This window comes from Mytilus trossulus, chromosome 2, assembly GCF_036588685.1.
Source record: "Mytilus trossulus isolate FHL-02 chromosome 2, PNRI_Mtr1.1.1.hap1, whole genome shotgun sequence".
Lineage (NCBI taxonomy): Eukaryota > Metazoa > Mollusca > Bivalvia > Mytilida > Mytilidae > Mytilus > Mytilus trossulus.
Genome location: NC_086374.1, coordinates 68,466,682 through 68,480,901, shown reverse-complemented (window position 1 = coordinate 68,480,901; position 14,220 = coordinate 68,466,682). Strand labels below are relative to the sequence as shown.

Sequence of the window (14,220 nt, the reverse complement as noted above, 5' to 3'; positions counted from 1 at the left end):
TGATGTGTTTGTATATCTTACTTTTCTGAACATTATTGCTGCTTACAATCATTCTATCTATATTGAACTTGGCCTAAGAGCTTCAGTGGAAAATGTTAGTTAAAATTTACAAATTTTATGAAAATTGTTAAAAATTGACTATAAAGGGCAATAACTCCTTATGGGGTCAATTGACCATTTAGGTCATGTTGACTTATTTTTAGGTGTTACTTTGCTGTACATTGTTTCCCTTTACAGTTTATCTCTATCTATAATAATATTCAAGATAATAACAAAAAACAGCAAAATTTCCTTAAAATGACTAATTCAGGGGCAGCAACCTAACAGCAGTTTGTCCAATCCATCTGAAAATTTCATGGCAAATAGATCTTGACCTGATTAACAATTTTACTCCCTGTTAGATTTGCTCTAAATGCTTTGGTTTTTGAGTTATAAGCAAAAAACTGCATTTTACCCCTATGTTCTATTTTGAGCCATGGCGGCCATCTTTGTTGGTTGGCGGGGTCATTGGACACAATTTTTAAACTAGATACCCTAATGATGATTATGGCCAAGTTTGGATTAATTTGGCCCAGCAGTTTCAGAGGAGAAGATTTTTGTAAAAGATTACCAAGATTTACGAAAAATGGTTAAAAATTGACTATAAAGGACAATAACTCCTAAAGTGGTCAACTGACCATTTTGGTTATGTTGACTTATTTGTAGATTTTACTTTGCTGAACATTATTGCTGTTTACAGTTTATCTCTATCTATAATAATATTCAAGATAATAACAAAAAACAGCAAAATTTCCCAAAAAATACCAATTCAGGGGCAGCAACCCAACAACAGGTTGTCCGATTCATCTGAAAATTTCAGGGCAGTTAGATCTTGACCTGATGAACATTTTTACCCCACGTCAGATTTGCTCTAAATGCTTTGGTTTTTGAGTTAAAAGCCAAAAACTGCATTTTACCCCTATGTTCTATTTTTAGCCGTGGCGGCCATCTTGGTTGGTTGGCGGGGTCACCGGACACAATTTTTAAACTAGATACCCCAATGATGATTATGGCCAAGTTTGGATTAATTTGGCCCAGCAGTTTCAGAGGAGAAGATTTTTGTAAAAGTTAACGACGCCGGACGCAGGACGACGGACGACGACGGACGCCGGACGCCAAGTGATGAGAAAAGCTCACTTGGCCCTTCGGGCCAGGTGAGCTAAAAAAAGAACAGAATCTACTGAAAATATTTTCTCAAGCTGAGGGATGATTCAGGTGTAGAAAAAGATGAAATAATTTTACATACAGATAAAAATGAATTTTTGAATTTGTATTCATTGCATGATAAAAAGACCTTAAAGCACTAGTGTCCATTGATTTCAAAAGAAATCAGAAAAAGTAAACTATCATCATACATATTCAAATTTATTTCTGAATATTAATTGAAAGTATTTCATTTAACTACATGTATGTCAGTATAAGAATGTGGTGAAAATTCTTCTAAAAAGGCTATCACTATCTTTGTGGTCCAGCAAATACAACAGTTTCATCTAAAGACGGTTGTCTGTTAATTGTCATTTATTTCTTATAGTTGGTGTGCTGTCTCATAGATGTGCACCTTAAATATCCTTTTATTATTAATTTAAATAAAGATGTATTTGAAATTTCCAATCATGCTCCCACAAGCAATATAGGAAAATTAATTCACACACAGATTCAATTTAAAGCTGCCAAAAGAAATAACAGTTATATGAAATTTAAATGTTTTATGTAGTTTGTTTGGCTTATAATGAAAAAAGTAAGCAAAATGTGGATTTTTAAAATTCACAACCAGAAGGAAAATTTAATTACAAATGAATTGGAAAAAGATCAAAGTATAAAATGGCCTGTAGAAATAAGTACATACATATAAATACATAGGGAAAACAGAAAAAAACAATTCTACAAACAAGAACATAAATCAGGACCTTGGATTTCTATTTTGAATTGATTTACATTTTGTCATGTTTGTGCTATAAATCATTCAATTATGTGGTACTGTTTTTTCTCATTGTTAAAGGATGTATAATGACCTTTGGTTGTGTACTTGCACACCCTTTTGTCTATTGTGTTATAGTTGTACCAATGGCAATCCTATAACACTGCCTTATTTTTATACATATGACATTCTTACTTCAGGGATTTCTTTGAGAATACCTGTCCATTTCCCATTGTTTTTTTAATATAAACTGCAGTATGGGCTTTGCTCATTGTTGAAGGCCGTACAGTGACCTATAGTTGTTAATATCTGTGTCATTTTGGTCTTTTGTGGATAGTTGTCTCATTGGCAATCATACCACATCTTCTTTTTTATATTGTATGATATGATAGTTGAACTTGTATGATAATATCATAGTTGATCATTTGCATCTGACTTAATCAAATTACAGTTCAAAGTAAAGTAATTAAATGTTCAATTGATATAGAGAACTAAAAATCTACTGAACAAAACTAACTGCAGCAGTAGTATGTCCAAATGAACTTCTGCTTATCAATGTTTTTACGTGGTAACCTGAATCATTATGGATAATATAATATGCAATAAAAATTCATTCCAATGATTTCTAAATGTTAAATAAATGATGTTTAGTGGTGTTGTCCATCTAGACAGTTACTAAATATGTAACTACAATGATCAAATATATAACTGTAATGAAGTATTGACAACAGACATTTGAATATTGATACAATAGCTACTTTCAAAATCTGCTAATGTCTAATGCTAAAGGTTGTTTTATACTTATAAAAAAGAAGATGTGGTATGATTGCCAATGAGACAACTATCCACAAAAGACCAAAATGACACAAACATTAACAATTATAGGTCACCGTACGGTATGGCCTTCAACAATGAGCAAAACTTAATTATTTTGTTGTTTTCTTATATTTTGTTTGATACTTGTTTATCAGGATTTCAGTTTCTTTTATTCAATTTTCAAAAGCTGCTATAATGCGATAGGTTAATTTTAAATACTAAGCTGCTATTGTTTTCCTTATATATTTTGTTTACTTCTCATATGTATACTTACACTTTGGTTTTTTTCTTCAGTAACTTGCTTCTGTTTTTTTTTTTTAAATGTTGTTCTATTAAGCTAATAATTTAGTTAGTTTTGAACTTACATGCTATTTTTTTGTCTTGTTTTGTTAACTTGTGCATCAAGTTTTCAGATTTTTGTGTTAAATAGCTAGTTTTGTGTGAACTTGTGTATGGTATAGATAAACCGAAAGGCACTTGTCTCTTAAAAATAAAATAACCTATATATCTTTTAAAATATGTATAATTGATTTTTCAGACACAAATTCCTGTGGCCAAACACTACTTAATATTGAAAGTCACTTCAAAGTAGGTTAATTTAGAACAAGAGGTATAAATTGAAAAAAAAACCTTGTTTATAAGACACCATGCACTATAGTCACACTATCATTTCCATGGTTAGTGAACAGAGACTTAAATTTAGATTTTCAAATTTTAAAAAGTTTCATTTACACCATAATGTCCTGACAATTTTGGTTCTAAAGTTTTCTGTGAATTCATATATTGATATGATGTCTTTCAAATAATTCATATCTGATCCGTATAAAAAAAGAATAGAAAGGGCTCTTGGAAAGAAACAAATTGGTAGATATATAATCTTTATTTATTTGTCCTCAGATACCTCATATGCCATTTCTCCACCTAACCAATTGATCAAACTCTTGACTGATAAAATGTAGTTCAACGTCAAATGTTACCTGTGCTCAATGGTCCATCACTCTTCCTTAATAAACCTCTTGGTCAAGGCTAATGAATGTTTTTGAACAGGGCATAATTTAGGAAAGAGGAAAGTGAAACACATCAAAATTTGATTTGAGTAGTTTAAAGAAATTAAATGTAGTGAAAAAGAAAGAAGTCTTTGAAAAAGTTTAATATTTGTGAATTTGAGTGATGAAAGTCAAATATCTAGTTACAAAACAGAAAGTACATGTATATGAAGCAGGAAATAAGAAAATAGGCATTTTGTGTTCAAATCTTAAAAATTAGCAATGTGGAGCTATATAACAGTCTTCTTTTTTATTAGAGGATTAAATACCAAAATAATTAAATTATACCCTCAATGTGCCTCTTTGACTTCTATTTTTACCTGTGTGATAAACTCTACATGACCCCATTAAATCTACTACCATGTAAATACAGACATGTGTGATAATTTAAGTGGAAGTACATGTACAAGTAGATACCAACTGAACTGTGCTTGTTTATTTATTTGCTATATAGTCTTCTAAAGGAAAATGCATATAGTAAATGTACAGCCAGGTCTACCAGGGGCGGATCCAGCCATTTTAAAAAGGGGGGGTTCCAATTACATGTCCCCATTCAAATGCATTGATTGTCCAAAAAAAAGGGGGGGATCCAACCCCCAGAACCCCCCTCTGGATCCACACCTGTCTACCCATAATTTGGAGAAGTAAATGGCCAAGAAATGTCATTATATTATCAAGGCATATAATCTAAATATATATATATATATATATGCAATGCAGGCGATTTGGTGTCACGATATCACAGTAGCATGGGTTCGAATCCCGGCGAGGGAAGAACCAAAAATTTGCGAAAGCAAATTTACAGATCTAACATTGTTGGGTTGATATTTAGACGCGTTGTATATATATATACACATATATTCTTATTCAATTATAAGGTACAATGTAAATTAATACATGAAAAACTGATTCCTGCTTATCTTGTGATCTTTATTTTACATTATGGCCTAGGGGTATATATAAATATCAAAACATGACAAGAAAACTACACATCTAATAAATTTGCAGAAATTTTTAAGAACTGCGTTGTTTTTATCTATGCGGGAAATGCAACAAGATTTTTTATTGCAATCATTTAAACTCACATTTGAAATTTTTAAAAGAAATTAATTGTAAAAGGACTTCTTCTCAACATAGCAAAAATAAAAATTAGTCTAAAATGACCATGACAATATCAAAATAATAAATGCACGCCATAATTTCTGCATTTACAGTACATGTACTTCTGTAGAGAAAATATACAGTACAGTCATCACAGTAGTGAGTACAACAAAGTACTAATTGATATATGTAGTACAAAACTTTAAAAGGAAGATTTAAATTCTAAAATGGAAATAAGAAGATTTGATAGGATTGCTAATGAGTTATATTTCCCCACCAGAGACCAAACGACTCAGAAATTAACAAATAGAGGTCATACAACCTTCAACAATGAGCAAAACTTACACCTTGGACCAATCTTGCAATATTGATATGATTGAATTGGTCAATCACAAGAATGCAAAGCTGAAAATAATCAGAGGTGAATTTAGGGGGGCCCCCTCCCCCTTTTTGGGAAAAAAATTGGTTGCTTATATAGGGAATCACTGAAGCATGACTGGAGCGGGCCCCCTCTTAGGTCAGTCAGTCGGCCCCCACTTAGGAAAATTTCTAGATCCGCCACTGACAATATCCATTCAAACTCTGTCTCTTTATTGAAAAGAACAATAAATTCTAATCAGTAATAAAAACTAGTTGAACAGCCAGCAAAGCTCACAAGAAGATACCTCATGCTTGCAAAGTTCATGATTTTTTAGAGGGGAATCCCAAAAATGTTATAAAAACAAAAGACGTGGTATGATTTCCATAAGACAACTCTCCATCAGAGACCAAATGACGTAGAAGAAAACAAGAAAAGGTCACAATATGGCCTTCAACATATCTCAATCTAAACTTAGATTAGGTTTTTACGTTGTTTATTGCAAAAGAGGTTAAAGTCAACTTAAAGGTCCATCCTTATCTAGACTAAAAACTTGCGGTTCAATTTTTAAAAGTATTATAGCACCATCCTTATTCACTTTTTTATATCGTTTTAAATATTACCTGCATTTAAAGCTTTTATAAAATCTAGCCTAAGATTCAACATTGATTTCATAGCAAGAAATATAACGAACACTTACATAAATATTTTAATCCATTCATAGTAACCTAACGTTCCAGCTGTTTATAGGAGTAAACTGGGAAAATTGCAAAATCAACCTTTTTATCAGAATAATGAGCTTAATTTCTGTCTACTTTCCCTGAAATCACAGCTTTTATTTTCCATTTCCTCTTTAATTTCTAGCAAATCTTATGTAAAAAAAATATTGCTATTTTGTGTTATATAAGACATGAACATATAGAATTCTAGCATTATTATTGATTTTTCTACATTTTAAATTGTCTTGCTAGACAAGGTTATTAATTCTAGATTAAGTAAGATGTTTTATTAATGTATTTTACGTAACCCACAAAAGCTTATATATTCTTTTATGAACAGAAACGCCAAATAGAGGCTGTAAAATAGACATAGAAATAAATTAGGTTTTACATGACAATTATATAATGAAATATATTGGGAATTTCATCACCTTCACTAATATAATTTTATTGCCATTCACTAGTCTGTAGGGAGCCTTTAAAACTGACTAAATTGAATCTCAGCCTATTCATTTTGTAAAGTTAAAAGAAAATTAAAAATTTAAGGACAAACCAGTTTTTGAACCTAACCTATTTAATACCAAATATCCGTTCTTCTTGAATACAAAATCATTTTTTCCAGGGTAATGTTGTTAAACGTAACAATCAATTTTCGACCAATCATATGCTCAGAGTACAGATTTTTCTCACTGATCAAGAAATGTGAAAAAAGTACAAAAAATTTAGAAAATACTTTTATCAATTACAGGATAAACAACAGAATGATAAACAGTGTAAATATTGTAATATATCTTTATTCATCCAAATGCGCCTTTATCTGATTCATCACTGCATCAAACCTTCATTAATGATTGCTTCAAAGAATGGATTATTTTTGGAATGAAATAAAAAGGCATAAATCAGACAGCAAGCTTCTCTCAGATAAATTAGTCAATAATATCTAAAATCCTGGTTATTATGTAACCTTGGTTATCAATTTATCATCTTAATGAACACTAACCAGTCTAGGATATCCCTTTCTTGACAATTCAATAAATCCATCCTGTTAATGGAACACCTCCATGCAAAGGTCTAATAACTTCAGTTAAGTATTTCGCACTTTAAATAAAAAAGAGTGGAAGTAACTTTCGAGTTGAAGTCTTCCGGAATCAAGTATGTATAAATAAAACTTTCAGATCTATGTTCTATCTCAAATTGATTCAGACAATTTCAAAGTATAAGAATGAAGTGTTTCCAAGGCTTGGTAAATTAAAACTACTGTTTTGGATGACTTGAAAATTAAAACTTTCCATTTTCTTTCTGAATGTGTTTTAATTTTGTTGCAAGAACCTTTTATCAAATAAAGACTAACCATTATAATGTTTTGTCATCAAATTTTAACCTAAAATCGCTGTAGATAAAATGTTTCCAGTTTTGAAGAGGGGTTTGAACATAATCAGAACTCAGTTATTTGAGTACAAAGTTTTTATTTGTATTTTATCCCTTGAAGGTCAGAGTCTAGATTCAATTATCATTGATGGTAACATACTTGGCAAATATTTTGGTCTTCGTTGCTTAGTTGGGTTGCCCCCTGCAGGTATCATATCCATGTACAGTCATATTGTGTCTCAACCAGCTGTTAACCTTGACCCAATACCACTGTACATGGACATGGATAATATGATTAATATGAAATTACCCATTTGAGACCATTAAAAACTGATTCAAAATATAAAAGTTTATTTTTTCCATCAGGTCACAGTTTGATTCTCTTCAAAATTGTGTATGCCAGATGCAGGCTTACAGACTCATCAATGACTATTGAATGAAAAAGTTAGAAGGCCATATAAAGTACAAAGACAGGTTCTCAAGAACTTAAATGAGAAACTGCAGAATCACACTAAACAGCCTATGTCATACTGTTCTACCTTGACATAACTGTATCTTACAAAAAACTATTTTAATTTTTTTTATCGGCAAGGTCATGTGACATGTTTTGACTTCAAAATTGTAATGAATATTTAATGTAATAAGATCAAATAACTTGTAATAACAACTATCAATCATGCAGATATAATAAAAGACCTTCAAAATATCACAAATAAGGTAAATAAACACTTTTATGTGCTGTCATTAAATTCCTGCTTCAATTTATAAAGATTTATAATTTAAAAAACTATTTCCGTATATACTACTTTAAGTAACCTTGATTAGAGGTGAAGCTCCTATGATCTACATGTCACAAAGGTTCATATGAATTTACACCTCTTAATAACACTCCCAACATATATATATCACTTAGCGCCAAATCCAACTTAATGAGGATCTACATGATTAACCTAACGGATAAAAGTGCAATGATTTGTAATTCTAGAAGATAACATGGAATTATTTATCTGCATCTAAACATTAAATTGCAAATGATGTAATTATCATCTCAATGAATGGCCCACTGCTACTCCAAATGTGTTTCCAAGAATGAATTATCCTCAAATTGAGTTCCGCTCTAAATAACATATCATTTGATTTGATGAATGGGTTTGTGCATAGAATTCTTAAAGCAGTATTCATGGAATTAAATAATGCTTGCAATGCAAAATTGGTATAAACTGGAAAAATCAATTAAACATTGGATTTTGAAAAATCAGCTTTTATTTATTTTTTTAATCACAGAAATAATGCTCCTAATAGTTGGCAGCATAGAATAAATCGTCAAAGCCAATAAAGCTAGCTATCAAATCAATATCAGTTGAGACAAGTTTTCTTTCAACAAGAGTCAAATATGATTAAAAGAAATCTTCAAATATCTGCAAAATTATGGCAATATGGTATGGTAAGCATTTCATGATGATTATTAATCCTCGGTACACCAATATGAAAGCAAATGGACAAAAGATCTGTAAGTTTCATGAATATAACAGAATGCACAAAAGCAGCCAAAGTCCAATAACTCACACAAAAATTTGCAATACAGATCAACAACAGAGGACATACAATTTGTCTGAGTATAAAGCTTTCCCAAACAGTCTCAGATTGATGGACACAAATTATTAGTTTTTTTCTTCTGCTGTGGTGCTGTAGGGGAAACCAAGACCTGAATAGAAGTCATCTTAGTAGTGGGACATTTTTCAAGCAATTTTCAAAAGCGGCCCATTTTATTACATTAAACAAACAAAAGTTAGGTCTGCCAAGTTTACATGTTGTTTTATATCAAATTTTTAATTTTCAGTCTTAAGGATGATTGTTTGCAAAACATAGAGACCATATAAAACTATATCTTTGAATTAATGTACAGGTGCTGTTGTCTAAAACTTGTAATATATATTTCTTTTTGTACTTACTATTGCATCATTGACTTTTTCTTCGTCAGGGAATTCATATTTGTCCTGCAATCTAACTATTCTGTTTATAAGAGCATGTGTATTTTCTGAAATAAGTTCTATTGGACGATCACATATGACATCATATGGGGAAAAAGACGCAGAAAATTTAACATCCTGTCTTTCGAATTCACAGCTTGGTCGACTGTCAAGGGAATCATTGTTGATATTCTGAACAACAACTGGAGGAGCTGGTTTCTCCATTTTTTTCTGTTTTGCTTTCCGCCGAGCATCTCTAGCTTTACATTGTTCATCGGATAATAAACCTTAAATACAGAGAAGATAAAATTAATAAAATGCTCTAAAACAAACGGTAAGTATGTACTAAAACAAATCTTTGGACAAAAAGAACCTCTTGCTACATTTCTAATGAGAAAATGGGTAATGATCATATTCAATAGTGTTTTCCTTTCTTATATAACAAAAAGATAAATTGCATTTGATATTTCTTTCTTAAATTAATGAAAAGTGTTCTTAAAATGATCAAGATGACTTTTGGTTATTTTTGTCATGTCCCATTGACGTAAACCCCACACCTCCTTTATATCCTTCATTTTGTTGGTAAAAATCTAATACCAAAAAAATCATCAATACCCTGTTCTAATTTTAGCCATGGTGGACATGTTTTTTGACGAAACAGAAACAAAATCACAAACTTTATTCTAGATACCATAAGGATCATTCAGCTTAAGATTGGTAGGAATTAGTTCAGTCTAGTTTCAGAGTCCTGAGAAGATGTGTGAAATAGTTTACACCAGACGGCAGACGACAAGTGATGGCGAAAGCTAAAAACTATGATTCCCCAACAGAGGTATTATTTGTGATGAATATGAAAACATATCACTAAGAGGAGGGGGGATAGGACCTTTATCAGGACTCTGGGATCGTGTGTTTTTTAAGCTCAGGATTTCGGGATTGCTACTTTCGGGATCCGGGAATCCTTTTTTTTGGATTTCGGGATTTACTTTATTTAAATTCAGGACCTCAGGATTTCGTTTTTTTAAGTCAGGGATTTCGGGATCAGGACCCCTCCTATCCCCCCTCTAAGAGGAATCTTAACATACATTCCTGTTTCATTCCCACTTCTCGACATCTTTTCAGTCGACAAGCTTGACATTTTCTTCTCATCCACATGTCCATTTCACAGTTTCCTCCATATTTACATGTATAGTTAGCTCCCCTTGTAATACTTCTTCGAAAAAAACCTGGAAAAAAATATATAAAGATGGATTGTATGGCACTATAAAATATATATATGCAAAAAAATAACTGATTTTAGGAGAAAAATACTAAAATTATTCCCAAAAAGTTTACATTGATATATAAGAATTTAACACTTTGGGCAAAAAATTATTTGAGTTCTAAAGTTGCTGTATAGTTTGAGCCAAGGCTCCGTGTTATAGACTTTGGCCTATAATGGTTTACTTTAAAAAAATTTGACATGGATGGAGAGTTGTCTCATAATTGGCACTCATTTCACATCTTTTTATATCTATTTTAAAATCTGAAAACCTACATTAAATTTATTTAATAAATTATAACAAATGGTTACAAAATACAAAACAAGAGGCATTAACAACCTTATCACTAAAAAATCAATTAATCAATATAAATGCTCTGATCTGTTCCAATTAATAAGGAAAATCCACACTTCAGCTGAACCAATTTATCCAGTAATGGAAAGTAGACAGTTGCGCTTAAATGATCCACAGCTGCTAGTTATTAGTATTAGACCAATTCTTCAACCATTTTATTGTCCATGCATCTCTCAATTTGCAAATAAGGACATTTTTTTACTTTTTATAATATTTTACATTAACCTAAATGTGATGCCTCCTCATAATGATCTGTTTGTGGATACATATATACTATATTTCTTGATAAGACCTTTGTAGTCCACTTTGCAGCATTTAATTTCGGGAACTTTCAATCAATTCATTTTATCTTTTTTTATAAACATTTGATTTAGTTAAGCAAGGAAAGATCCAAGTTTTATATATATATTCTGGTTTTTTTTATGTAGATTAGACTGTTGGTTTTCCTGTTTATTTGGTTTTACGCTAGTATTAATTTCCCACCCTTAATAGCTTGCTGTTTTGGTGTGAGCCAAGGCTCTGTGTTGAAGACCATACTTTGACTTATAATGGTTAACTTTTATAAATTGTGACTTGATGGAGAGTTCTCACATTGGCGCTCATACCACATCTTCTTATATCTACCAATAATTCCTACTCGTGTTATTTCTACTCACAAATATAAATTGTCCTGAAACTAATTGGTTGACAGAAACAATCTACTCACCTTTACAGCCCTCACAGCTAAGTGCATTGTAATGATACCCTGATGCCCGGTCCCCACAAATACGACAAAGCTCTTCCTCTATACTTTTCCCTGGAACACCATTTCCTTTGAGTTTCTTTTTGGGGTCAATATATGTACTTGATGATACAACCCTATCTGACGTTGGACCATACTGTCCATAATCATTGTTGTCCATTATAAGAGGTCCCATTGGACTGAGGACCCGTCCATCTATGGAGGCTTGAGTGTTCCTCTGGTCAGCGATGTCATCATGTAATACTGAATAAATAAAAAGACAAAAACATTTTAAAAACTCTTTCAGTGTTTTTTTTTTATATTATAGGTCAAATCTACAACAATTTCATCTTTTAAGGGTAAATTGAAGGTTATCCATAAAAAAAGGACTAAAGTCTTGGATAACCTTCAATTTACCCTTAATCTTTCATTCCTGTATTCTTTGATTTTTTAGGCATTTTCTTATTTTCTTAATTTTGGGGCCTATTTTCTGCTTTCTTTTTAAAATAAATTTTTCCTTTCTTCCTTTCAACTAAGGAATAACAGTACTGTAGTTAAAGAGTTCCGGTGGTTAATCGCAGATTTGACTGTCACAAATGCAGATTCATTGCCAACACCTAATTGGGTATTGACAATTGTCAAATCGTAATTGGTGGCAACAACTCTTCAACTACAGTAAAATTGAATGCAAAAAGAAATAGTACATTCAAGCTGGGAACAGTATATCTGTTAATATATATGTTCCTGATTCAAGTTTATAAAAATGTACAAATTTATAAGATACAAATAATATTGTGAAATTTCATGAATGATTTTGACACATTAAAATGTCAGGGACATGATGTCATACATGCAAAAAGGCTCAAAACTAAAGGTTAATTATTGTATTACTTGTAGGAATTCATATTTTCATAATATCTTATTCAAAGAGCAATTTAATTATAGTACTACAGTAATGGATTCCCGCAACATTTATAAGGCAAATAAAAAAAAGTTTTTAAAGTTAAAAATTTAGGCCAAAAAAATAAATTTAATACATAAAACAGGCATTATATTAGCATGTTAGATTTTTGTATGCAATTCTTATATATTTACAAAAAACTAACCACACAATGTAAATTAATCTTTTGTCAAGCTAAAATTAAAGTTATTGAAATCAAGACATCCTGTTTCTTTAATTTGAGCTCAAAAATAGCTTTAATTCAGGATCTCTTTATTCATTGGTTATTTTCAAACATAAACCATAATACACACATATACATATACTGTGGTTTATTAATACTTGTTGGATTCCAATTTTGTTGTGGATTTCCAAGATAGGAAACTTCAAATTTAAATTCTCAACAAAATACATTTTCTTTAATTTTGATTACAGGGACCATTATAATCAAGCCATAAAATAAAGGATAGCTAGGAAGGATACGGGTACGGGTACATTCAAATGCAAATTAGTCTAATATCAACAAAACCGATTATTAAGTATGTGAATATAAATGATTTCACAGTACTTTTTTTACAATATTTTCAAAATATTGGTAATGCTGATTTTAAATAAAGAAATTTCATATAGAATAATGTTTAAAACATCTATAAAGTCTTCCCTGATTATTCAAGAAAAACAAAATCCAGCATTTGTTGTCAAAAAACAGAGTGATAAATGCATCATTTAGAAAGTCAGTTTTCTTTTTAATAAAAAAGACTTCAAACATCAATGCCTAAAATTGCATAAAGCAACATAAAAACAATAATGTCAAATAATACAAATTAAAACTTTGACTTTGAACAATTCTAAAATAAAAAAACAACAACAAAAATTGTTTGTCAAAATTGAAAAGCTAAATATCTTATTACTCATTGGTAAAAGTGTCAACCATTTAATCTTGTAAAAAAACAATGGATGAAAAAATCATGAAGGAAGTTTTTTTAGAGATTGCCTAAATATTACCATTTGATCATTTTGAGATAATTCAACAGGTCAGTTATTGCAGAAATAGTTACAAACTCAAACTGTATTTCATTCATGGAACACAGAAAATAAAATGAAATGTTCTAATTCACAACATTTTTTAAACTAGTTGTATATATATTCTAATTCAAGGGCCATGACTCTGGATTCCACAATAGTTAACTTGGTCTGTATTTAAAGGAAAGCAGTCTCTGTTTCAAATTTAAATGATTATATAATGAAAACTAAATTAATGAACTTCAGTAATTATCCAGAATTATTTTTTTATAGATGGATGATCACAAACAGACACACATATAAATTTTTGACTTTAAACTAACAGTAGTACCGGTAATTAAAATATTTAATATTTAAATTAAAAAAATAAATAAAAAAATTCAAATATAAAAATTGACTAAACTAACTTCAGTAATTAAAATATTTTAAAAAGAAAAAAACAAAACAAAAAAAAACATGACCCTATTTCATTTTTGAAACCAGGTTTGATTATTGATGTAGTACTTCAAATTGTGGTACAGAAATTCAATAATGGATCGGAAACAAAAATCTTGAAAATTCTAGTTGTGGCCCCTTTTTCAATTA

General features: G+C 30.6%; 1 protein-coding gene across 5 annotated transcripts in view; it reads right to left on the bottom strand.

Annotated features, from left to right (window-relative positions):
• The window catches only part of LOC134707862 (ecdysone receptor-like), a 121,652-nt gene that overhangs the window by 11,461 nt on the left and 95,971 nt on the right, over positions 1–14,220 (bottom strand). For all 5 annotated transcript variants that reach the window (XR_010105778.1, XM_063567966.1, XM_063567967.1 and 2 more), the window contains 3 exons: positions 11,658–11,936; positions 10,421–10,561; positions 9,318–9,622 (listed from right to left, as the gene is read on the bottom strand). Coding sequence is in view for 4 of the 5 variants with exons in the window: in XM_063567966.1 (XP_063424036.1) it covers positions 9,318–9,622; positions 10,421–10,561; positions 11,658–11,936 (725 nt within the window). In the remaining variant the exon portion in view is untranslated. The remainder of the gene's footprint in view (positions 1–9,317; positions 9,623–10,420; positions 10,562–11,657; positions 11,937–14,220) is intronic.